This window comes from Rana temporaria, chromosome 12 (assembly GCF_905171775.1).
Source record: "Rana temporaria chromosome 12, aRanTem1.1, whole genome shotgun sequence".
Lineage (NCBI taxonomy): Eukaryota > Metazoa > Chordata > Amphibia > Anura > Ranidae > Rana > Rana temporaria.
This window is the reverse complement of record NC_053500.1, coordinates 12,027,555-12,049,855: the sequence shown is the minus strand read 5'-3', so window position 1 is coordinate 12,049,855 and position 22,301 is coordinate 12,027,555. Positions and strand designations below refer to the sequence as shown.

Below are 22,301 nucleotides of genomic sequence, written 5' to 3'. Positions count from 1 at the left end.
TTTGCTGTGGCTCCGTGCCTCGTGTTTAATAATTAATACTTCACCGCTGTGGTGCTTCGGGTGACTCTGGCGGTGTGTTTGGCTGTCCGTGTCCCATGGCTGCGGGAGTTCACGAGTGCCGCATGAATGAATGTGTGTCAAGGGTGGAAAGAACGGTCACAGGAATGTGACAATAAATCCTAGACTTCCTACCGCCCCAATCTACACCATAATAATATACACTTTCTACCTCCCCAATCCACACCATAATAATATACACTTCCTACCGTCCCAATCTACACCATAATAATATACACTTCCTACCGCCCCAATCTACACCATAATAATATACACTTCCTACCGCCCCAATCTACACTATAATAATATACACTTCCTACCGCTCCAATCTACACCATAATAATATACACTTCCTACCTCCCCAATCTACACCATAATAATATACACTTCCTACCGCCCCAATCTACACTATAATAATATACACTTTCTACCTCCCCAATCCACACCATAATAATATACACTTCCTACCGTCCCAATCTACACCATAATAATATACACTTCCTACCGCCCCAATCTACACCATAATAATATACACTTCCTACCGCCCCAATCTACACCATAATAATATACACTTCCTACCGCCCCAATCTACACTATAATAATATACACTTCCTACCGTCCCAATCCACACCATAATAATATACACTTCCTACCGTCCCAATCCACACCATAATAATATACACTTCCTACCGCCCCAATCTACACCATAATAATATACACTTTCTACCTCCCCAATCCACACCATAATAATATACACTTTCTACCTCCCCAATCCACACCATAATAATATACACTTCCTACCGTCCCAATCTACACCATAATAATATACACTTCCTACCGCCCCAATCTACACCATAATAATATACACTTCCTACCGCCCCAATCTACACTATAATAATATACACTTCCTACCGCTCCAATCTACACCATAATAATATACACTTCCTACCGCCCCAATCTACACCATAATAATATACACTTCCTACCGCCCCAATCTACACTATAATAATATACACTTCCTACCGTCCCAATCCACACCATAATAATATACACTTCCTACCGCCCCAATCTACACCATAATAATATACACTTTCTACCTCCCCAATCCACACCATAATAATATACACTTCCTACCGTCCCAATCTACACCATAATAATATACACTTCCTACCGCCCCAATCTACACCATAATAATATACACTTCCTACCGCCCCAATCCACACCATAATAATATACACTTTCTACCGCCCCAATCCACACCATAATAATATACACTTCCTACCGTCCCAATCCACACCATAATAATATACACTTCCTACCGTCCCAATCCACACCATAATAATATACACTTCCTACCGCCCCAATCTACACCATAATAATATACACTTCCTACCGCCCCAATCTACACCATAATATACACTTCCTACCGCCCCAATCCACACCATAATATACACTTCCTACCTCCCCAATCCACACCATAATAATATACACTTCCTACCTTCCCAATCCACACCATAATAATATACACTTCCTACCTCCCCAATTCACACCATAATAATATACACTTCCTACCTCCCCAATCTACACCATAATATACACTTCCTACCGCCCCAATCCACACCATAATAATATACACTTCCTACCGCCCCAATCCACACCATAATAATATACACTTCCTACCGCCCCAATCCACACCATAATAATATACACTTCCTACCGCTCCAATCCACACCATAATAATATACACTTCCTACCTCCCCAATCCACACCATAATAATATACACTTCCTACCGCTCCAATCTACACCATAATATACACTTCCTACCTCCCCAATCCACACCATAATAATATACACTTCCTACCGCCCCAATCTACACACCGCCCGTGATTGACAGCCCCATCTCTATTGCTGTGTGAAGGTGGGGTGTGTCTCTTCCCTCCAACCGGCTCTCAGAGCTCTCATTACTGAGCTCTGCAGAGTGTAATTTCGGTTCTCCTCCCCCTTTTTATCTGAACTTTCAGACAAGCTTTATAAATTCTGGACTTTGGCTGTAGAGAAGAGAACACTGCAGATTAAAGTTATTTCAGGCTTTTAGGAAATGTAATTCGGCTTACATTGGATAGCGCTGGTTGGATGTGGTCGGTGTGCAGCGGCGCGGTGGGTGAAGGTAGAAGACGCGCAGTGAAATACGCAGCCGGCAGTTGGAATTCCCATTACCCCCTCCATAAACAGATGGAATTAATTGGCTGGCAACACAAGTCCCTGGTGAGGAGTAATGTGAATCAAACATTAACACATTTCCCCCGACGAGCTGGCACAGTCTCCCTGATAACGTGTTGAGTGAGCTGCAGACGGCGGAGAGCCCACTGAATGCTCTGATCCCGCACATGGCCCTATACCGTGCCCGCCATCTTTATGCACAAAGGTTAGCTGGCAGATCAGATGCTTTGCCGTGTCCACATTTGGATTCTGGTGACACTATTGGCCAGAAGAGTAAGGCCTCATTCACCCAAGTGATAGAAGACCGCTCTACAGTTTCTGTTGTGTTTTTGCTTTATTTTTTTCATTCGCTGTAAAGTGGCCGGCGATTCTGTAATTCCCCCCAGCTTCCTGGTCTGCACTGGCATGGTCAGTTTGTGTGTCTGGTCTTGGAACTTGGAGGTACAGAACACTACGCCAATGCATGGCTTGCCCGTTTCTCCCGTAGTTGGTTTTGCCATCATTCCTCCTTCCAAAAGTGAAATATGCACCGAAACAAAGCAATGGTCATTGTGTGAGCCAAGGAGTCCAGAAAGTGACGTGCCCCATCATTGGTGTCGGTGTAAGGAATAGTGCCCCAATCCTTGGTGTCGGTGGAAGGAATAGTGCCCCCATCCTTGGTGTTGGTGGGAGGAATGGTGCCCCCACCCTTGGTGTCGGTGGGAGGGATGGTGCCCCCATCCTTGGTGTCGGTGGGAGGGATGGTGCCCCCATCCTTGGTGTCGGTGGGAGGAATGGTGCCCCCATCCTTGGTGTCGGTGGGAGGAATGGTGCCCCCATCCTTGGTGTCGGTGGGAGGAATGGTGCCCCCATCCTTGGTGTCGGTGGGGGGAATGGTGCCCCCATCCTTGGGTCGGTGGGAGGAATGGTGCCCCCATCCTTGGTGTCGGTGGGAGGAATGGTGCCCCCATCCTTGGTGTCGGTGGGAGGAATGGTGCCCCCATCCTTGGTGTCGGTGGGAGGAATGGTGCCCCCATCCTTGGTGTCGGTGGGAGGAATGGTGCCCCCATCCTTGGTGTCGGTGGGAGGACTGGTGCCCCCATCCTTGGTGTCGGTGGGAGGGATGGTGCCCCGTTGTTGGTGTCGGTGGGAGGAATAGCGTCTACAGAACTGGACTTGTGATGTTTTAAATAGTCCGCCACACCAATGCAACCAATGAGAGGCAAGAGAAGCAGGGTGGCCTGAGCCACCTAACAACTTAAGGTTTAGGGTGCGTCCGGGTTAGGGGACAAAAGTGTCCATTGACTGCAAAGGAGAGGAGGCGACCGCAACTCTCCTGACACCTAGCAAGCTGGTGTCAATTGATGTGATAACCCTGATTTCTGTTAAATGGGCGATTGCTGATTTGGTTGCTGCGAGTGACCGTCTTTCCCTCCATCTTTATTTCTGATTGGTTGCTGTGGGTAACGGCCCGTACTTATTTCCTTTACTGAATCTGTGGACTGATCTCCTGACGTTCAGAGCCCAGGACAGTGCTGAGTCAGGATTTGATGTTTCAGCGATTGTGTTGTCTCAGCCAATAACACAACACCGCCCTGAAAGCTCTGCGGTTTCCCTGCGAATCTTCTTGGCAAGCTTTTTGCAAGCTTCGGCTCTGCTTCCTATTTAGCTTGGCCTCAGGACTTGTGGTCACAAGATATCTGTCATAACCTGGAGGGGAAAGCCAAACACATTTACTTGTTTGTGGATGTTAAATAAACCGAATGACAGACTCCATTAATCTCAGCAAGGAGATAATCGGGCCAGAAGTTAAAGTAGGGCTCTGAGCACAATAAAAATGATATATAGGATGCAATCTGTCAGCAGCATTAACGCAGCGTTTTTTTGGGTTTTCCTTATAAGGCCCCCCCCCATAACATTTTTTATTATCTTTTGACTGTGCCAGTACATATGTAATTTTCCACTTCTTGTAACAAGGTGTAGTAGGCGCTGCTTTTTCCCCTTTTGACTTTGCGGAGCAGCGTTGTTACCCTGGACAGGGTAGTCAACTTCAAGTAAGCAACAAACAAATTGAAGACGTGGCCTCCCTATAGATTTATATTTTCCCCTAAGTTGCATCTTTCTAACTTGTCCCTGTTGTCCTCCCCACACCACTTTCTGGCCATGAATCTGTCATGGAGATAAATCTGCAATTACTTGCGTCCTAACAACCAAGTATGCTAAATGGGGACTGCCTGCATCCTAACAACCAAGCAGCAGGGGCTGCCTGCATCCTGACCACCAAGCACACCTAAAGCGGAGTTCCAGCCAAAAGTGGAACTTCCGCTTTAAAGCGGGAGTTCACCCGAAATTTTTTTTTTAACATTAGATTGATGCTCTTTTTGTCAAGGGGAATCAGGTAGTTTTTTTAAAAAAACAAAGCAGTACTTACCGTTTTAGAGAGCGATCTTCTCCGCCGCTTCCGGGTATGGTCTTCGGGACTGGGCGTTCCTATTTGATTGATAGTCTTCCGACGGTCGCATCTATCGCGTCACGAGTAGCCGAAAGAAGCCGAACGTCGGTGCGGCTCTATATGGCGCCTGCGCACCGACGTTCGACCACTTTCGGAAAATCATGACGCGATAGATGCGACCGTCGGAAGACTGTCAATCAAATAGGAACGCCCAGTCCCGCAGCCCATACCCGGAAGCGGCGGAGAAGATCGCTCTCTAAAACGGTAAGTACTGCTTTGTTTTTAAAAAAACTACCCGATTCCCCTTGACAAAATGAGCATCAATCTAATGTTAAAAATTTAACATTTCCGGGTGAACCTCCACTTTAAGCACTCCTCACCCCCTTACATGCCACATTTGGCATGTAACTTTTTTGCGGGGGAGTGGGGGCTTCGGTAGGAGTGGGAATTCCTGTCCCACTTCCTCCTGCCGCCCAGGGACTGCCTAGGTGGCTCCTCCTCTCGCCTTAGGCGGCCCCTCCCTTTTGGCGATCTCTTGGGACACGTGACAGGTCCCAGGAGATCGCCTGTTCACTCATAGAGCGCAGTGCGACTCGCGCATTTGCGCAGTGAGTGCCTGGCTGTAAAGCCGAAAGCTGTCACGGCCGCGTACCCACAATGTGAATGGAGGATTCAACGGAGGGGAGAGGTGCAACGCTCCGGGCGACCGCATCGCTGGACCGTGGAACAGGCAAGTGTCTGTTTATTAAAAGTCAGCAGCTACACTTTTTATAGCTGCTGACTTTTAATAAACATAAAAAGGCTGGAACTCCGCTTTAATAGCATGGGCTGCCTGCATCCTAGCAACCAAGGATCCACCCGGGTCATTCTGCGGCTTAACAGCCAATTAAAAGTGGGGGGTGGGGGAATATGTTGGAGGCTGAAATGCATCCTAACAACCAATTACGCTAAACAGCAGAAGCTGCCTGCATCCTAAGAACCAATTGCACTAAACAGCAGGGGCCACCTGCATCCTGACCACTAAACAACAAGAGCTGCCTGCGCCCTAGCAACCTAGGATCTGTCAGGGTCAGTCTGTGTCTTAAAAGACCGGGGGGGGGGTGGAATATATTGGGGGCTGAAACTGGGGTAGTGGCAAAGAAGAGCTGTCTGAGGTCAATGTTAGTGATGTGCACAAATTGGGCTTTTATCAGGGGAGGAGCAGCTGGGAAGAAAGGAACAAAGAAGTGATTTTCTTCACATTTCAGTACTTTTTTTTTAAGTGAATACAGACATTTAGACATGACTATATGGACCTTTGCATTTGTTTTTAATGCTCACAATGGCTTTATTTAAATTTGTTTAGGACCAACGCTGGCTAACACTTATTGGTCAATTATTGTGTACTGAGAAAACTGTCCCTACCGGCATTGACCTTACATATTCCAGAATACAATATTTTCCCCTATAGCCTTTACCATGTTTAGGGGCCGTGTACAGAGCTTACGAGAAGGTGTCGTTTCCGCTATAGGGAGCCCGTGCTGTAAAGGTACTCGGGGGCTCTGATTTGGGTCACACCCTGTACGTCGTTATCTAAGGGAGGTACAATAGTAAGTGTAGATGGTGAGACAGCTTGTTTCAGCTGAGCCAATGCAAATTTAATGAACATCACACTTATTAGCGTTGGCGGTTGGATTGGCTGAATGTCCGTAAAGGCAGATGCACCCAATGAATGCTTCCTGTTAATCTGGACGGCGGACTCTCTAGATGGGTCGATGGACATTATCTATTTTTTATCAGAAAGTCCTCAAGTACTTTCTATGACAATCTTATTTCCAGAAGTTTCGAACATTCCGTGAACGATTTCTCTGCTTTTTTTTTTTTTCTCATGTTTCCACAGAAGTTGAAGCGTAGCTAAACGGAAGAACACAATTTATTGCAGTTTCCCAGTCTTTAGAGTTGGCGATCCTCACAGTAACACACTTCCTGTCCTAGAGTGACAACACTCTGTACTATATCAATGGAGGAGCAGTGTTGTCACCCTAGGAAAGGAAGTGTGTTAGGAATACACAATACCTCCCCCTCTTTTCATCTTTATAAGGCTAGGCTCATACCCTCTTCACACTCTGAAAAGTGATCCAAGATAGCGTATGTATGTATGTATACCAAAAACTAGGGTTGTCCCGATACCGATACTAGTATCGGTACCGATACTGAGCATTTGCGCGAGTACTCGTACTTGCGCAAATGCTCCCGATGCTTCCCCCGAGAGCGGGTTTGAGAGGGGGCGGAGCAGAGCAGTACTCGAGTACAGAGGAGAGGAGACCTGCTGCCGCCTAGTCCCCAAAGTGAAAGCCAAGACCCCCCCGCCGCTGCCGACATCTAGTTGATTAGCGCTCGGGGAACACAACCGCTTTCATTTGAATAGCTGTGTGTTCCCCGCCGTGCCTCGTCATGTATAGCCCCTCCCCGGGCACTTTGATAGACATATCACTGTGTGTGTAATAAAAAAAAATGTATATATATATATATATAAAATATACAGTATTTGTCACTCCAAAAGACGCACCTAGGTTATAAAGGAGGTAAGAAAATATTCTGAACCAAATGGTGTAATAAAATATTTACCAGTGCCCATGAAATGCAGCCTTACCAGTGCCAAATACATGTAGCCTTGCCATTCCCATAAATGCAGCCTGACGTCACGTCATCACATCCGCCTGACAGAAGACAGAGCAGCCGCTCTGGTGTATATTCGCTCCATAAGACACAGATGTTTTCCCCCATATTTTCTTGGGGGTGGGGGGGTTGTGGAGTGCGTCTTATAGAGCGAAAAATATGAGATGAAGAAATATATATATATTAAAATTTGTTTAGTGTGTTGTGTGTTTTGTTTTTTTGCCTGCTGTTGTGTAAATCATACTCAAGCCGCTGTTTGGCATGCCAGTTGATTATTCCTGGCCGCACACAGTGTACTCTGCTCTAGTTGGCGAGTAAACAGATGAAGGCCTCTATCTATCCCTTTCCCTTTCCGATGAGAACAGTCATCTCAGTGATAGTGATGTTTGAAGAGTGTTATAGCATGTTATAGACTGTGATAGCCTGGTGTGAAGACGAGCAATAAACTCATAAATGATAATGTGTTCATTTCCAGGTCTTATCCAAGGTTATATATCTGTACTACAGTGCGCTGCAATGCATCTGGTCAGCCAGACTCCACTCTCTTGCTGCTAACTTTTCTTGACCACTGTGGTTCCCGGTGTCACGCTGTGTTGTTCTAGGTGTCATGGGCTTGTGTGGTTCCCGGTCTCATGGGCTGTGTGGTTGTTTATTCGGGTGTTTTTCTAGGTATTGGGATGTGTGTGTGTGGGGGTTCTGGCCATCTTTTGTCGGGCTGTGTGGTTCCGGGTGTTGGGCTGTGTGGTTTCGAGTATCATTGTGTGTGGTTGTGTTTATTCGGGTGTGTTCTAGGTATCGGGCCATGTGTGGGTGTTCTGGGCCCCCAGTGCAGGGCAGAGTACAGGTGTCACTAGCACACAGTTGGTATCCGGGGGGAGGGACGTCGTCCTGGCCTAGGCAAGAATTGCGACAGCCGTGGGAGCCTGGGGGGGCAGGGGGTGTCGTCTTGACCTAGGTGGGGATTACGGGCCTGGGGGGGCAGGGGGTGTCGTCTTGACCTAGGTGGGGATTACGGATCTGGGAGCCTGGGGGGGGCAGGGGGTGTCGTCTTGACCTAGGTGGGGATTACGGATCTGGGGGGCAGGGGGTGTCGTCTTGACCTAGGTGGGGATTACGGACCTGGGAGCCTGGGGGGGGGGGCCGGGGGTGTCGTCTTGACCTAGGTGGGGATTACGGACCTGGGGGGGCAGGGGGTGTCGTCTTGACCTAGGTGGGGATTACGGACCTGGGAGCCCAAGGGGGGGGGGGCAGGGGGTGTCGTCTTGACCTAGGTGGGGATTACGGACCTGGGAGCCAGGGGGGGCAGGGGGTGTCGCCTTGACCTAGGTGGGGATTACGGACCTGGGAGCCTGGTAAGTTGGTCATAGTGGCCCGGATTCAAAGAGCAATTGCGCCTGCGTAACCATAGTTACGCAGCACAATTGCTTACTTGCTCCGGCGTAACCAATGCTCCTGATTCAGGAACCTCGTTACGCCGACTGCAGCCTAAGATATGCGTGGCATAAGGCTCTTATGCCCGCATATCTTAGGCTGCATTCTTGCGATGGCCACTAGGTGGCGTTCCCATTGTGCTCAGCGTATAGTATGCAAATTGCATACTAATGCCGATTCACAACGTTACGCGAGCCCTGCGTACGCAGTTTACGTCGTTTGCATACAGCGGTTTTCGCGTAAGGCTGCCCCTGCTATTAGCAGGGGCAGCCAATGTTGCGTATAACCGTCGTTCCCGCGTCACAAAATTTAAATTTTACGTAGTTTGCGTAAGTGATTCGTGAATGGCGCTGGACGCCATTCACGTTCACTTTGATGCAAATGACGTCCTTGCGATGTCATTTGCCGCAATGCACGACGGGAAAGTTTCCCAACGGAGCATGCGCTCTACGATCGGCGCGGGAACGCGCCTAATTTAAATGATTCCCGCCCCCTACGGGATCATTTAAATTGCGCGCGTTTACGCCGTGCAATTTTAAAGAGCGCACACGCAATTTACAGAGCTACAGCTCTGTGAATCGCGGGTAGCGCAGTAAATTTGCGGGGACGCAGGGCAAAAACAGTGCCCTGCGCCTACGTAAAAAATGCGTAACTGTTACTGAATCTACCCCATTGTTTTTAATGGCATAGTTCACACCAGTGCTTGCAGTTTCAGAAAAAAAATTAGAACATTCGGCATTTTAAATGGCGGAAACGACATTTTAGATTTTAACTCCAAAAGCATTTTATTAAAATATATTTGATTGAAATCAAAAAAATCTTTTTTTTTTTAATCAGAAAAAATCTGATTAAAAAATCAATAAAAAATCATTGCTTTATATCCGCATTGGCTAGCACTGTATTTTTCAGCCGGCTTGTATAGCTCCTCTATGTAGAAGGTTTCTGTTGTCTTGTGTATGAAATGGGAAGCTTTGTTTCTTTTATTGCAGGGCGTTCCATTGGAATGCAGAGGGTTAATAATGTTTTCCCTTGGAGCGTGCTGCCGCCGTCTATTGGCCTGTGTAATCTAATAACTTTGTGAAATGTAATTTTAATCGGATGTTTCCTGAGACTCTCTTCTTCCCCCAGCAGGCACTGTGATTAACCCTTTGCTGGTTTCTTCCCTCACTCTTTCCTCTTGTTTTAGTTGCAGGGATTGTCACAGCGGACTTCGCCTCGGGTTTGGTGCACTGGGGCGCGGACACGTGGGGCTCCGTAGAGCTGCCTATTGTCGGGAGGGTAAGTTGGAAAATTATCGATTTTGGGAAAATGTGATTATTAAACCTCGATCGGTGCAAGATTATCCAGCTCTAGTCGTTCTGTGTCTGCTGTACGGAGACGGCGCCACCTAGCTGGAGGAGCGGGAATGCCGGCTGCACACTGATTTACCAACACCGGAGCAAGAGTGCCACTGCCACCCGGACAGGCTTCTGATTAGAAGTTGTCATATTACGGAGGGTCATAGTTTTAGGTTTTTTTTTTTTTAAGTTCTTGCCGTACTTGTGTGGAGTTCCCAGCTTTGTACACCTGCTGTGACCATTATGAGGGGCTCCCACCATCCCTGTGCTGAGTTTCCAGGTCTGTACACCTGATGTGCCCATTATGAGGGGTTCTCACCATCCCTGTGCTGAGTTCCCGGGTCTGTACACCTGCTGTGCCCATTATGCAGGGTTCTCACCATCCCTGTGCTGAGTTTCCAGGTCTGTACACCTGATGTGCCCATTATGAGGGGTTCTCACCATCCCTGTGCTGAGTTCCCAGGTCTGTACACCTGCTGTTCCCATTATGAGGGGTTCCCACCATCCTTGTGCTGAGTTCCCAGGTCTGTACACCTGCTGTGCCCATTATGCGGGGTTCCCACCATCCCTGTGCTGAGTTCCCGGGTCTGTACACCTGCTGTGACCATTATGAGGGGTTCCCACCATCCCTGTGCTGAGTTCCCGGGTCTGTACACCTGCTGTGCCCATTATGCGGGGTTCCCACCATCCCTGTGCTGAGTTCCCAGGTCTGTACACCTGCTGTGCCCATTATGCGGGGTTCCCACCATCCCTGTGCTGAGTTCCCAGGTCTGTACACCTGATGTGCCAATTATGAGGGGTTCCCACATCTCTGTGCTGAGTTCCCAGGTCTGTACACCTGATGTGCCCATTATGCAGGGTTCCCACCATCCCTGTGCTGAGTTCCCAGGTCTGTACACCTGCTGTGCCCATTATGCAGGGTTCCCACCATCCCTGTGCTGAGTTCCCAGGTCTGTACACCTGATGTGCCCATTATGAGGGGTTCCCACCATCCCTGTGCGGATTTCCTGGGTCTGTACGACACCCCCTGCCCCCCCAGGCTCCCAGGTATGTAATCCCCACCTAGGTCAAGACGACACCCCCTGCCCCCCCAGGCTCCCAGGTCCGTAATCACTCTCCCAGGACAAGACCCCCAATCCCCCCTCTCCTAGCATAATCAACCCCCTCCTTCCCAGCACAGACACCTGCCCCCCCCCCCCGACCAAATCTCCCTTCCAGCACAGACCCCCCCAAGTCCCCCCTCTTCTAGCACAAATCCCCCCCCCCCCCCTCCTAGCACAATCACTCACCCTCTCCTCTGTACACAGGAGTTGGCTATCCTCTCCCTCTCCACAGAGGATCGCTCAGATCAGGCTGTTGCTGCGACGCCCCTGATGGCTCTTCGCGGCACCCCAGTTGAGGAACGCTGGTTTAAAAGGCTTGTTGGCCTGTAATCCAAAACTGTTTCTAATACCTGTGCTGTTCTCAGAGATTTAGGGAAGAGTTTCCAGAATTCCGCAGATATATTTAGTTGCTGCGACAGAAAAGCTTGGTGGGTTTGTCTGTGATTGCTCATTATAGGCCGACAGTCGCTCTCCAGAGACTACCCGCAATGTGACGACTGGACAGGAAATCATTTGTGTGTATGAGAATCTCTTCCCCCTAGACAGAACTTTATTACATTTAGAAACACTATCATTATTATTAAGTTGTAATGTAGCCGGTGCCCATTTTTTTAATTCTCCTCGTCGTATGATTTTTTTTATTGAATAATTTTTTTTTGTTCCAGGCCTTCATCCGACCCTTCCGGGAACACCATATCGATCCCACCGCCATCACTCGGCACGACTTCATAGAAACCAACGGTGATAACTGCATGCTGACCATCATCCCCTTGTCTTATTTGGCCTTTAAATGCATCAACCACTCACCAGGTAATATATGTGAGTGAAGGGAAATAATCTGCTGTGTCTATTGGGGGAATTTTAACGTTCGGATTTGGGATATTTTAGGGTTCAACCTTCGGCCAGCTTCTCACGGGCTTCAGTTTGTATAAGAGAATGTGTGAACAGCAAGCTTTGACAAAGCATTTTGAAGAGCTTTCGCAAAGTACCATTCAACTTCACTTTGTAAATGTTGAACACAGATCCTAATGAGGGTGCTGATTGGCACCTTTTTTTTTTTTTCGACTTCACTTCCCGGTTCCCTACTGTGCATGCGCGAGTCACGTTGCGTGTCCTCACTGGTCCCTGCTGTCTTCTGTGACCTGTGTGTCTCCCAGGAGACAGCGTGGGGGTGGGGGGAACGAAGTCAGCGCCGGATGTGGCATAGGTCACTGCAGTGATCTATGCCCAGAAGTGGGAGCAAATGCCTGTATTACACAGGTATCTACTCCCTCCTCCTCCCCGAAAGGTGCCAAATGTGACACCGGAGGGGGTGAGGATTGCAAAAAGCGGAAGTTCCATTTTTGGGTGGAACTCCGCTTTTAATAGCTTTTTTTTAAATATCCCAAAGCAGTCCCAGGTTACGGGAAAGTAAATCTCCCGATTTTTCCACTTATCACCGCAGTCGGGGTTTGATGGGGGAATACAGTCGAGATTTGATCCATCTATGACCGGCTGTAGAGTCGCTTAGAATTTCCACCCACATGGCCAAAAAATGTTGGCAGGGAATGTTTGTGTATCTCTCATTAGCCACCCCTTCCGTGTCAAAATATTTTTTTGCAGCAGACCTTCCCCGTCCAATACATTCCTTGTAACCTCATTGGTGACAGTGACCTATTGCTCTGACCTATTACCAGCCATTATTAATAGCTCCGAGCGTGAGACAGATCGTTCCTTTTTCTCTGCCACCACCTGGAGTCCATGCTGGTGACGCCACAATGACGTTGTCTGGTTTCCATAGTAACCGCCTCCCGAATGCCGCTTATCAGAACTGCAAATCTATTGGTTTTTTAGATCACTATAAATAGTGGCTCGGAGAACATTGACCTGAATGTTTTGGAACTATGAAAACTAGTTACGTGGCGGGTGGATTAGCGGCTTCTTCACACCAGATGCTCTGGGGGCTCCACTGGTAGTTTATTGCCAGGACAGCACCACAACAGCATGTTTCCTCGTTCACGCAGCAGCATCGCCGTTGTATGTGCATGACATACTGTGTTTTTTTTTTTTTTGCACAGCCAACCACCTCATAGCAATGCTGCTGCAGTGAATAGAACTGTATTGAAATGTCACTTCATGAAGTTCAATGAAACTAAAAAAAAAAATAAGAAAAAGGTGTGACCCTCAAGCCCGCACCACCACCCGCAACTGTGTGCATTGGTTTCAGGCCCTTATGGCAGCAGGGCCCCATTCAGGCGAATAGGTTGTGTTTAGCAGCGGTACATCGCACAGAACGACGCATAGAATGCAGTAAAATGGAACCTCCTCTTTAAGTGATGGTGCACCCCTGACATGCTGCATTTGGCATATTATTGTTTTGGGGGGGAGCAGATACCCTCTTTTTAGAGGCATCCAGAAGGAAGTTCACCTCTGCCCTCTCAGTCCCTGCAATCTTCTGGGACACATCGCAAGTCCCAGAAGATTGCCCGGCCATTCACAGCGCGTGCCCGGCTGTGAAGCCACAGCTGGGTGCCCACAGTAAGAATGCCGGCACCGTTGGGAGGAGCAGGGCTTTGTACGCCCCGCATCACTGGACCGTGGGACAGGTGAGTGTCTGATTATTAAAAGTCAGCAGCTACACTTTTTGCAGAACTCTTTTAAGGTAAAAAAAAACTTTTAGGCCTTGTGCATAATGTTCTAATAACGTTATAAAAAGTTTTCTTGACGTTTTTAGAGCGTTTTTTAGTTTAAATTCCTCTCAGAGCCCACTAGATTTGGGTGTTTTTTTGGCTATAAAAATAAAATGCCCCTGCCAAAAACAGTTAATAGCCTTATGTGTGCATGGACACATAGGATAACATGCTGAGGGGTTTATTGACTTTACAAAAATAACCGTTTGCAGCAAGGCTTGTTTCTTGCCTGACATGACTTGTCTCTCCTATAGTCATGGCTTCTCTACGGGGGTGCGGGCTGTACGATCAGGGCTACTAATAAGGCAGTACAACCAGTCCTGTAGTACTGGGCCCAGGCCCCATCAGCTAAACAGGGGGGGGGGGGGGGGCAGCTTTATTGTTCGTTTATGCCTAAAGTAATTGATTTTACTAGACTGCACCCCCCATCCTAAACAGTACTCAATTACTTTTCCCTGGGCCCTATCAGGTCAACAGAGGGGCCCAGGGGGTGGGAGCAGAGGAGGGACTTTGTTTATTTAATTTCATTTGCGGGGTGTAGGCAAATAAAGTCAAAGGCACTGTTCAGGAAAAACTGAAGGCGCGCCACTCCAGGTGAGACAATTATGCCGGTTGGACTCCGCACATGGGTGCTCGCCTCTGTAAAGCATATTCTGCAAAGATAAATGGCTGCACACCATGGCTGATCCCAAATAATTTGTATTGAAACGTCCCAAAGTGACACACACAGGACACTGACCAGTACAGATGGTTGACGCGTTTCGTGCAAAGAAGCTGTGCTTAATCATAAACACAGCGCAGCTTTTGTGTGGAACGCGTCAACCATCTGTACCTGTCGGTGTCCTGTGTGTGTCACTTTGGGACATTTCAATAAAAAGTATTTGGGATCAGCCATGGGGTGCAGCCATTTATTTTTCCAGTAAAGGTACTGTTCCGCTGCACCCTGAGGGGATCTGAAGGGGGGGGGGCCCCGTCAGGACGGCTGTACGGGGGCCCCGTCAGGACGGCTGTACGGGGGCCCCGTCAGGACGGCTGTACGGGGGCCCCATGGTTTAGAACAGCGGCCTTCTGTACGATAACACAAGTCTTCTCATCCGCACAGAAAGTTACAATTGAAGGCATTTTTGGGTGGAACTCCACTTTAAGCCTCGTACGCACAATTGGATTTTCCCTACGGGACTTGTGTGTTGACAGCCTATTGGCGGAAAATCTGACTGTTTTGTACGCTCCATCGGACAACTGTTGTCAGTGTGTGTGTGTGTGTATATATGTGTATATATTATACCTGTAATGAATAAATGTTGCTGTGTGTGTGTGTTACCCATCTCTTCTATCACAGATCTCCTCTACAAGTCCTACGCCGCCGACTGCTTCATATTCGCTTTGGCCATGTTTGTCACACTGACCAACCAGATTCACAAGTGGTCTCACACCTACTTTGGTCTTCCTTCCTGGGTGGTCTTCCTCCAAGACTGGCACATCATCTTACCCCGCAAACACCACCGCATCCACCACGTGTCTCCGCACGAAACCTACTTCTGTATAACGACAGGTGAGCGAACTCTGCATCCGGGAAGTAAAATTACGCAATGTTGCGTGGTGTTGGTGTCAGACACCGTGGCCTGCAGCTAACTTGCCTGTAATGAAGTGTGTGGCTGGCTGCTGCATAGTGTAGGAATCTTCTCCCTACTGCTGCCCAGTACTCTCCACAGTGCGGATCTTCTGGAGCTGTGGTGGTAATCACAGTTGCGACAGGTGTACAAGGGTGGCACCACTCACTCACCCCTTCCATCCATCACCTCCATTCATAGAACTCGCACTATTCTTTGCCAGGACCCAAATGTTCTGTGATTGGAGGAGGGAGATCCTGCCATTCATCTGCACATCCTCCATTTTTTACAATGCTTTGTACTCTGAAAAAGAATAGTATGAGATCTAGGAATGGAGGAGGTGGTCGGAAGGGGTGCGCGAGTGGCATAACTCTTTTACGCGTGCAGCAGCTGATGTTGGCTCCTGAATGCAGCGTGATCCAACGAGGAGGGGGACATTGCTGGATAGAGATTGGGCTCAGGTATGTATTTGGGGGGGGGGGGGGGGCTGGGGATGGGGGAGCTGCATGCAGAGGGTTTTTTACTCGACAAAAATCCTGCCCTTACAACCCTTTTTTAGGCTAATTAGATTTAGCCTGCAATTCTTATTTTACCTAAACATCAGCTTTAAGGCTCCTTTCAACACAAAGGAGTTGATTTACTAAAACTGGAGAGTGCAAAATTCTGGTGCAGCTCTGCATAGAAACCTATCGGCTTCCAGTTTTTCTTTTGTCAAAGCTTAATTGAACAAGCTGAAAGTTAGAAGCTGATTGCCTACCATGCACCGCTGCACCAGGTTTTGCACACTCCAGTTTTGGTAAATCGACACCAAAGGGTCCAATTGGGCCCTCTATTGACCCCTGTGGACCTGGGGACTTGTGTCTATTTACACCAGCCTACCTCCGATCCGGTTTACTAAAAAAATTAAAAACGGAAGATCTCCTCTCCGTCTAGCGGATCGAATAAGAGGGCAAAGCATGATCCAATCTGCGACAGCAGGGGCAAAAAAACATCCTTCCTGATCCCCTGAGAGACAATCGGATTTTCTCCGGATCAACTTTACCTATAAATGTCAGTACCCAGTTAAGTTATACATCGATAGACCAGACTTGACAGTTAAAATCAATAAAGTTCATTACAAATCCATATTCAAATCCATAATTAGTTGCATAAAGAACATATTTGTTATCCTTTATAATTGGTATAATCAAGGTCCTCTACGCATTTTCTTCTACTTGTTTCACCTCATGGCTTCTTCAGGAAGTATGTCTATAGGACGCTAACAAAAATAGAAATGCATACAGGTGAATCTGGAAAAATTTTAATATTGTGCAAAAGTTCATTTATTTCACTAATGCAACTTAAAAGGTGAAACTAATATGCACCTGCCCACACTGTCAGAAGCGCCAAAACCTGGTTCAATGACCGTGGCATTACTTGATTGGCCAACAAACTCGCCTGATCTGAACCCCATAGAGAATCTATAGGGCATTGCCAAGAGAAAGATGAGACATGAGACCCAACAATGCAGAAGAGCTGAAGGCCACTATTGAAGCATCCTGGTCTTCCATCACACCTCAGCAGTGCCACAGGCTGATCACTTCCATGCCACGCCGCATTGAGGCAGTAATTGCTGCAAAAGGGGCCCAAACCCAATACCGAGTACACATGCATGACATTTTCTGAGATTTGGGGTTTTGAGCTGTAAGCCACAATCATCACAATTATGACAAATCACGGCTTGAACTATCTTGCTTTGCATGTAATGAGTCTCATCTATTAGTTTCACCTTATAAGTTGCATTAGTCAACGGATCAAAAAACTCATGGCTCGGATCAGAGCCACGGATCGGATAATTTTTTGGATCACCACTATATATAGTCCTCACTGTAATGTCCACGCCCTCTCCCCCCACTGTAATGTCCACTCCCTCTCCCCCCACTGTAGATAGGAAGATTGTCTGCTAGTGTTTAGTCTTACCAGAATAGAAGCCGGCCGAACAGATCCACAAGCGGTTGAGGGGTGAAGACATCAGCGCGCAGCTCACCTAGGCCGTCGCCGGGTGTACCAAGATGGCCGCCGCTCCGGAGCTAGGCCGAAGCCGCAGCCTTTCCTATGGCCGAGGCAGCGGATCGCGTGGTGTGGCGATCCGAACATATTGACCTGTTCGGATCGCGGATCAATGAAGATCCGTTGCACCACTACTTGTAAGATACAAAATCTTATTGAATTGAGGTGAATGCATCAAATTGGGGACAACAAAACGTATCCACACGTAGACCATTCACCCTACAGTTAGAATCGCACTAGAAAGGCGCCGCAAAGATGGAATAGTCTTCACTAGGAGCCAACCAGGGGTGCAGGATAGGATGATTCTAGCTGTAGGGTGGGATGGTCTATGTGTGGGTTGGTTTTGGTTGTCTCCCTATTTGATGCATTTACTTCAATTCAATAAGGTTTTTTATCTTGCTAGTGTAAATTTGTATTTTTGTTAGCATCCTATATGCATACTTCCTGAAGAAGCCATACTGAAACATGTAGAAGAAAATAAGTGTACCTTGATTATACCTTCTTATCAGTTGCAGAGAAAAACAAATATGTTCTTTATGTAACTCCTTATGGATTTTTAATATGGATTTGAAATGTTGAATTTTAATTGCTAAGTCAGGTCTTTCACCTTTTTAAAATCCATTAATCAAAAGAAGACTGTACCCAAGATGTGTAAGCAGCAATATACTGGTCTCATCAGAGTCTAATCCTTCATTCTTTTGTATCTCCGGTCAAGGTTGGCTGAACTACCCACTAGAAAAGATTGGATTCTGGCGACGGCTCGAAGACTTCATCCATGGCGTCACGGGGGAGAAACCGCGGTCAGACGACTTAAAATGGGCCCAGAAGGTCAAATAACGTCCGGCCAGCTCCCGCCACTCTTTAACCAGTTGCCAACCTTTTAAAAAAAGAAAAAGTGAAAACTAAAAGCCATTAGCCAAATATGTCAAAGACTCACCTGGAAGTAACTGACTAACCAGCACAAGACCGGATTGTGCTCTAAAACTCCATAAGACTCTAATCCACAGACTCGCACTCCGTGACACTAAGGAGGACCGCGCTGGGCCCAAAGCCTTGAGGCCCACCGCCTGCTTTCTGAAGCAGCTGACACCATACATTGTTTTATTTTTTCAATTTTGCTGATGTCCCAGGTGACCCCATTACCGAGCTTCGTGTGTCCATCACATGGGCCAGAGAAGAGATTGTACACAGTCTTGCACTATGGAATCAGTGATAAACATTTGTTGTATCAACATGAGTCTGCTGCCTGTGGAGACGCCTAATACAGATATGAAGGAAGAACAGTGCTTATTTTTTATTTTTTTTTGCTGTCGTATTATTATTTAGAATGTTTTCAATGTTCAAATCTTTTCGATTTTGTGAGAAAGGCCTAAAGTGCATGTTTGATCCTGCAGGCAATCCGGGTCCTGGGATGTAGCACATTTTTCCATCGCCAGTTTCCTTCTTATCTCCATAATCATGGCACTGACTGACACTCAACCCCTGAGACGCTGAAAGATAAAAATATATTTTTAAATACCTCTGTACTGACCGTGGTGAAGGGAAGAGGCTCTTTCCTTTCCTTACGTTTTTTTTTTTTTCTTCTTTTTTTTGTTTCTCTTTTTTTTAGAAACCGGCAAAAAATTTAATAAAACTCGCAGTTGATAAGTAGCACCGGTACTGTAAAGTCCATCCATAACTAGATAAAAAAAATAAAAAAAAGAGGATGCTTAGCAGCAGATTCCATCAGGGTTTCCTGAGTAGGTAAGTGCATTAGGTAGGTGTTCGTGTATGTGGAGTCGTCGTTTTGGGCTGCTTGTTTTGTAAATAAGAAGCATAGTGCTTATGTTGTGCAGTGCTTCCGTGGTAGCCAGTTGACCGTAACGGAAGGCGAAATGCGTCGGCGTGTTTTTAACGGTTGTGCTAATATCGGTGTAAAAGTTGAAAGAAAATGGTAGACGTGGGGATGGCTCAGGAAAGATTTATATTCTTTACCCTTACTAACGGTAGGGGGCGACTTTAGCGACTTGTAGAATTCGGCTCGGTAACTTCTACAAAAGTGTTGACTTTGTTGCTGTTTTTGAAACTTTAAAAGCAGTCCTCCCTAACGTCCATTGGCGAGCTAAGGAGTAAGGTCTGAAGCCCTCAGCTCCTTTACTTCCTTGGGAGAACCAAGTAATATAGTCTGTAGCCTTCAGTTCTAAAACTTATATGGTAGAGTCAAGGATTAAGGTCTATAGCCCTCAGCTGGCTAACTTCCATGGCAGAGCCAAGGAATAAGGTCTTCAGTCCTCAGGTTGCTAACTTCCAGGGGAGTGCTGAGGAATAAGGTCTGTAGCTCTCGGCTCGCTTATTTGTATGGGAGAGCCAAGGAATACGGTCTATAGCACTCAGCTCAAACTTCCATGGGAGAACCAAGGAATAAGGTCTGTAGCTCTCGGCTTGCTAATTTGTATGGGAGAGCCAAGGAATACGGTCTATAGCACTCAGCTCGAACTTCCATGGGAGAACCAAGGAATAAGGTCTGTAGTCCTCAGCTCACTAACTTCCATGGAAGAAACTGAGGATTATAGGTTACAGCACTTGGTAACTTCCATGAAAGACCTGAGGACTATAGGGTTCAGCGTTTGCTAACTTCCATGGAAGACCTGAGGACTATAGGGTACAGCACTTGGTAACTTCCATGGAAGACCTGAGGACTATAGGGTACAGCACTTGGTAACTTCCATGGAAGACCTGAGGACTATAGGGTACAGCACTTGCTAACTTCCATGGAAGACCTGAGGACTATAGGGTACAGCACTTGCTAACTTCCATGGAAGACCTGAGGACTATAGGGTACAGCACTTGCTAACTTCCATGGAAGACCTGAGGACTATAGGGTACAGCATTTGCTAACTCCCATGGAAGACCTGAGGACTATAGGGTACAGCATTTGCTAACTTCCATGGAAGACCTGAGGACTATAGGGTACAGCACTTGCTAACTTCCATAGAAGACCTGAGGACTATAGGGTACAGCACTTGCTAACTTCCATGGAAGACCAGAGGATTATAGGGTACAGCACTTGGTAACTTCCATGGAAGACCTGAGGACTATAGGGTACAGCACTTGCTAACTTCCATAGAAGACCTGAGGACTATAGGGTACAGCACTTGCTAACTTCCATGGAAGAACTGAAGACTATAGGGTATAGCACTTGGTAACTTCCACGGAAGAACCTGAGGATTATAGGGTACAACACTTGCTAACTTCCACTGCATGGAGTCTGAACTCAAGACAAGGAAGACTGTTAGGGAAGTACTGACAGAGATGGCGATCAAATTGATTAGATGTTTATGGCGGCACCTCTTCTAGGCTCAGACTTCACACAGCCACAGGTTTTATGTGCCAAGTTAAAGAACATGGGCATGAAAATCATACATTACCATCCTTTTTAAGCTTCAGACGGCTTAGTAGCTACCAATGACGTTGAGAAATGTGTATGTGAAAGTTGACAAGTCTGTGAATTAGGAATCGGACATTGTATGTAGATTTGCAGTACAGCTAGGTCTATCATAGTATCCAAGGTTGCACACCCCTTTAGGGTCTTACTATTGCCATACTGTCAGAAGAAACACGCTGTCTTCCAGCTCCTGAGTAACTGTAACAGGACGCTCTCATGCACCAGCCTGTCAATTTCTAGTAAGGGGGGAGGGGGTTCAAAAGTGATGACAAACATAAAAGGACCTTTTATCTCCCATTTTTAAGGTCCAAAATGGTGACAAGACTTTCCCCCCTGTACTCTCGTAAATTATATCAATGGCTCCTTTTTTATAAACTAGTCTTTTATCTCTTCTAAAATGTGTTGTCCTGCATTTCCACTTTAAGTCTGATTTACCTGCTAATATTTTGACCCCTTGACTGAAGTTTAGTATTCTCTGTCAATAAGCCCCCCCCCCACTATGACTTGACAGAACTCATAGACCATGTAAACGGGTCTCTGCCAAGTGCTGGTATTGATATTTGGTGAACTGTGCCAACTTGTGTCCTGTTTGATCCTTGTACCCAGGCAGGCTGTTCTGAGCCGTCCTTTGAATCCCGAGCCCTTCACTAGCTGAGACGCAAATCATTTTAAATAGAATTACTCCCTGTATTTTCTGATATCCTATAACTCTAGCGTTTAGATTTCTACTATTTTTATAAAATGATTACACCAATTAAAGGTGCATTTTGGGGGCCCCTGCCCACTACGTCACCGAACCAGAATTCCCAGCTTTGACGACAACTTTTTTTATTTAAAAAAAATATACTTAATTCGGGAATAAAGTTTGCATGGTCCTTTTTTCTATATCAATGCAGAGCATAGTAAAAGGGTGTTCTTGGGACACCCCCCTACCCCCTTCCCAACTCTTCTTTTCATGCTCTTGAAGCTGGGGAAACCTCCCCTGTGTGGGACTTGTCAGAGCTTACACAGGACTTTTTCCCCACCCACCCCCATGTGACAGCCCTGGTCCAATCATTAAGCACCAGCGCTGTTTCATTGGGGGGGGGGGACTGTATCCGTCTTCAGTTTCAGCCTTTTCTCTACTTAGACTGCCATCTCCATGCATGGCCACCATATGTCAGTTTTGCACCCCCCCCCCCCCCCCCCCCCCCCCCCCCCCCCCCCCACACACACACACACACACACACACACACACACACACACACACATTGGTTGTAACTGCCCTAAAGGCTTCAGCCCATTTCTGTACGAAAGAAGACTTTTTCCACC

General features: G+C 47.1%; 1 protein-coding gene across 1 annotated transcript in view; it reads left to right on the top strand.

Annotated features, from left to right (window-relative positions):
- LOC120919140 (plasmanylethanolamine desaturase-like) overlaps nt 1-20,280 on the top strand; it is a 52,198-nt gene extending 31,918 nt beyond the window's left edge. Inside the window, exons 3-6 of the mRNA XM_040331166.1 lie at nt 9,985-10,076; nt 11,904-12,048; nt 15,247-15,459; nt 18,282-20,280. Of these exons, the coding sequence (XP_040187100.1) occupies nt 9,985-10,076; nt 11,904-12,048; nt 15,247-15,459; nt 18,282-18,403 (572 nt within the window). The 3' untranslated portion in view covers nt 18,404-20,280. The remainder of the gene's footprint in view (nt 1-9,984; nt 10,077-11,903; nt 12,049-15,246; nt 15,460-18,281) is intronic.
- The last annotated feature ends 2,021 nt before the right edge of the window (nt 20,281-22,301 follow it).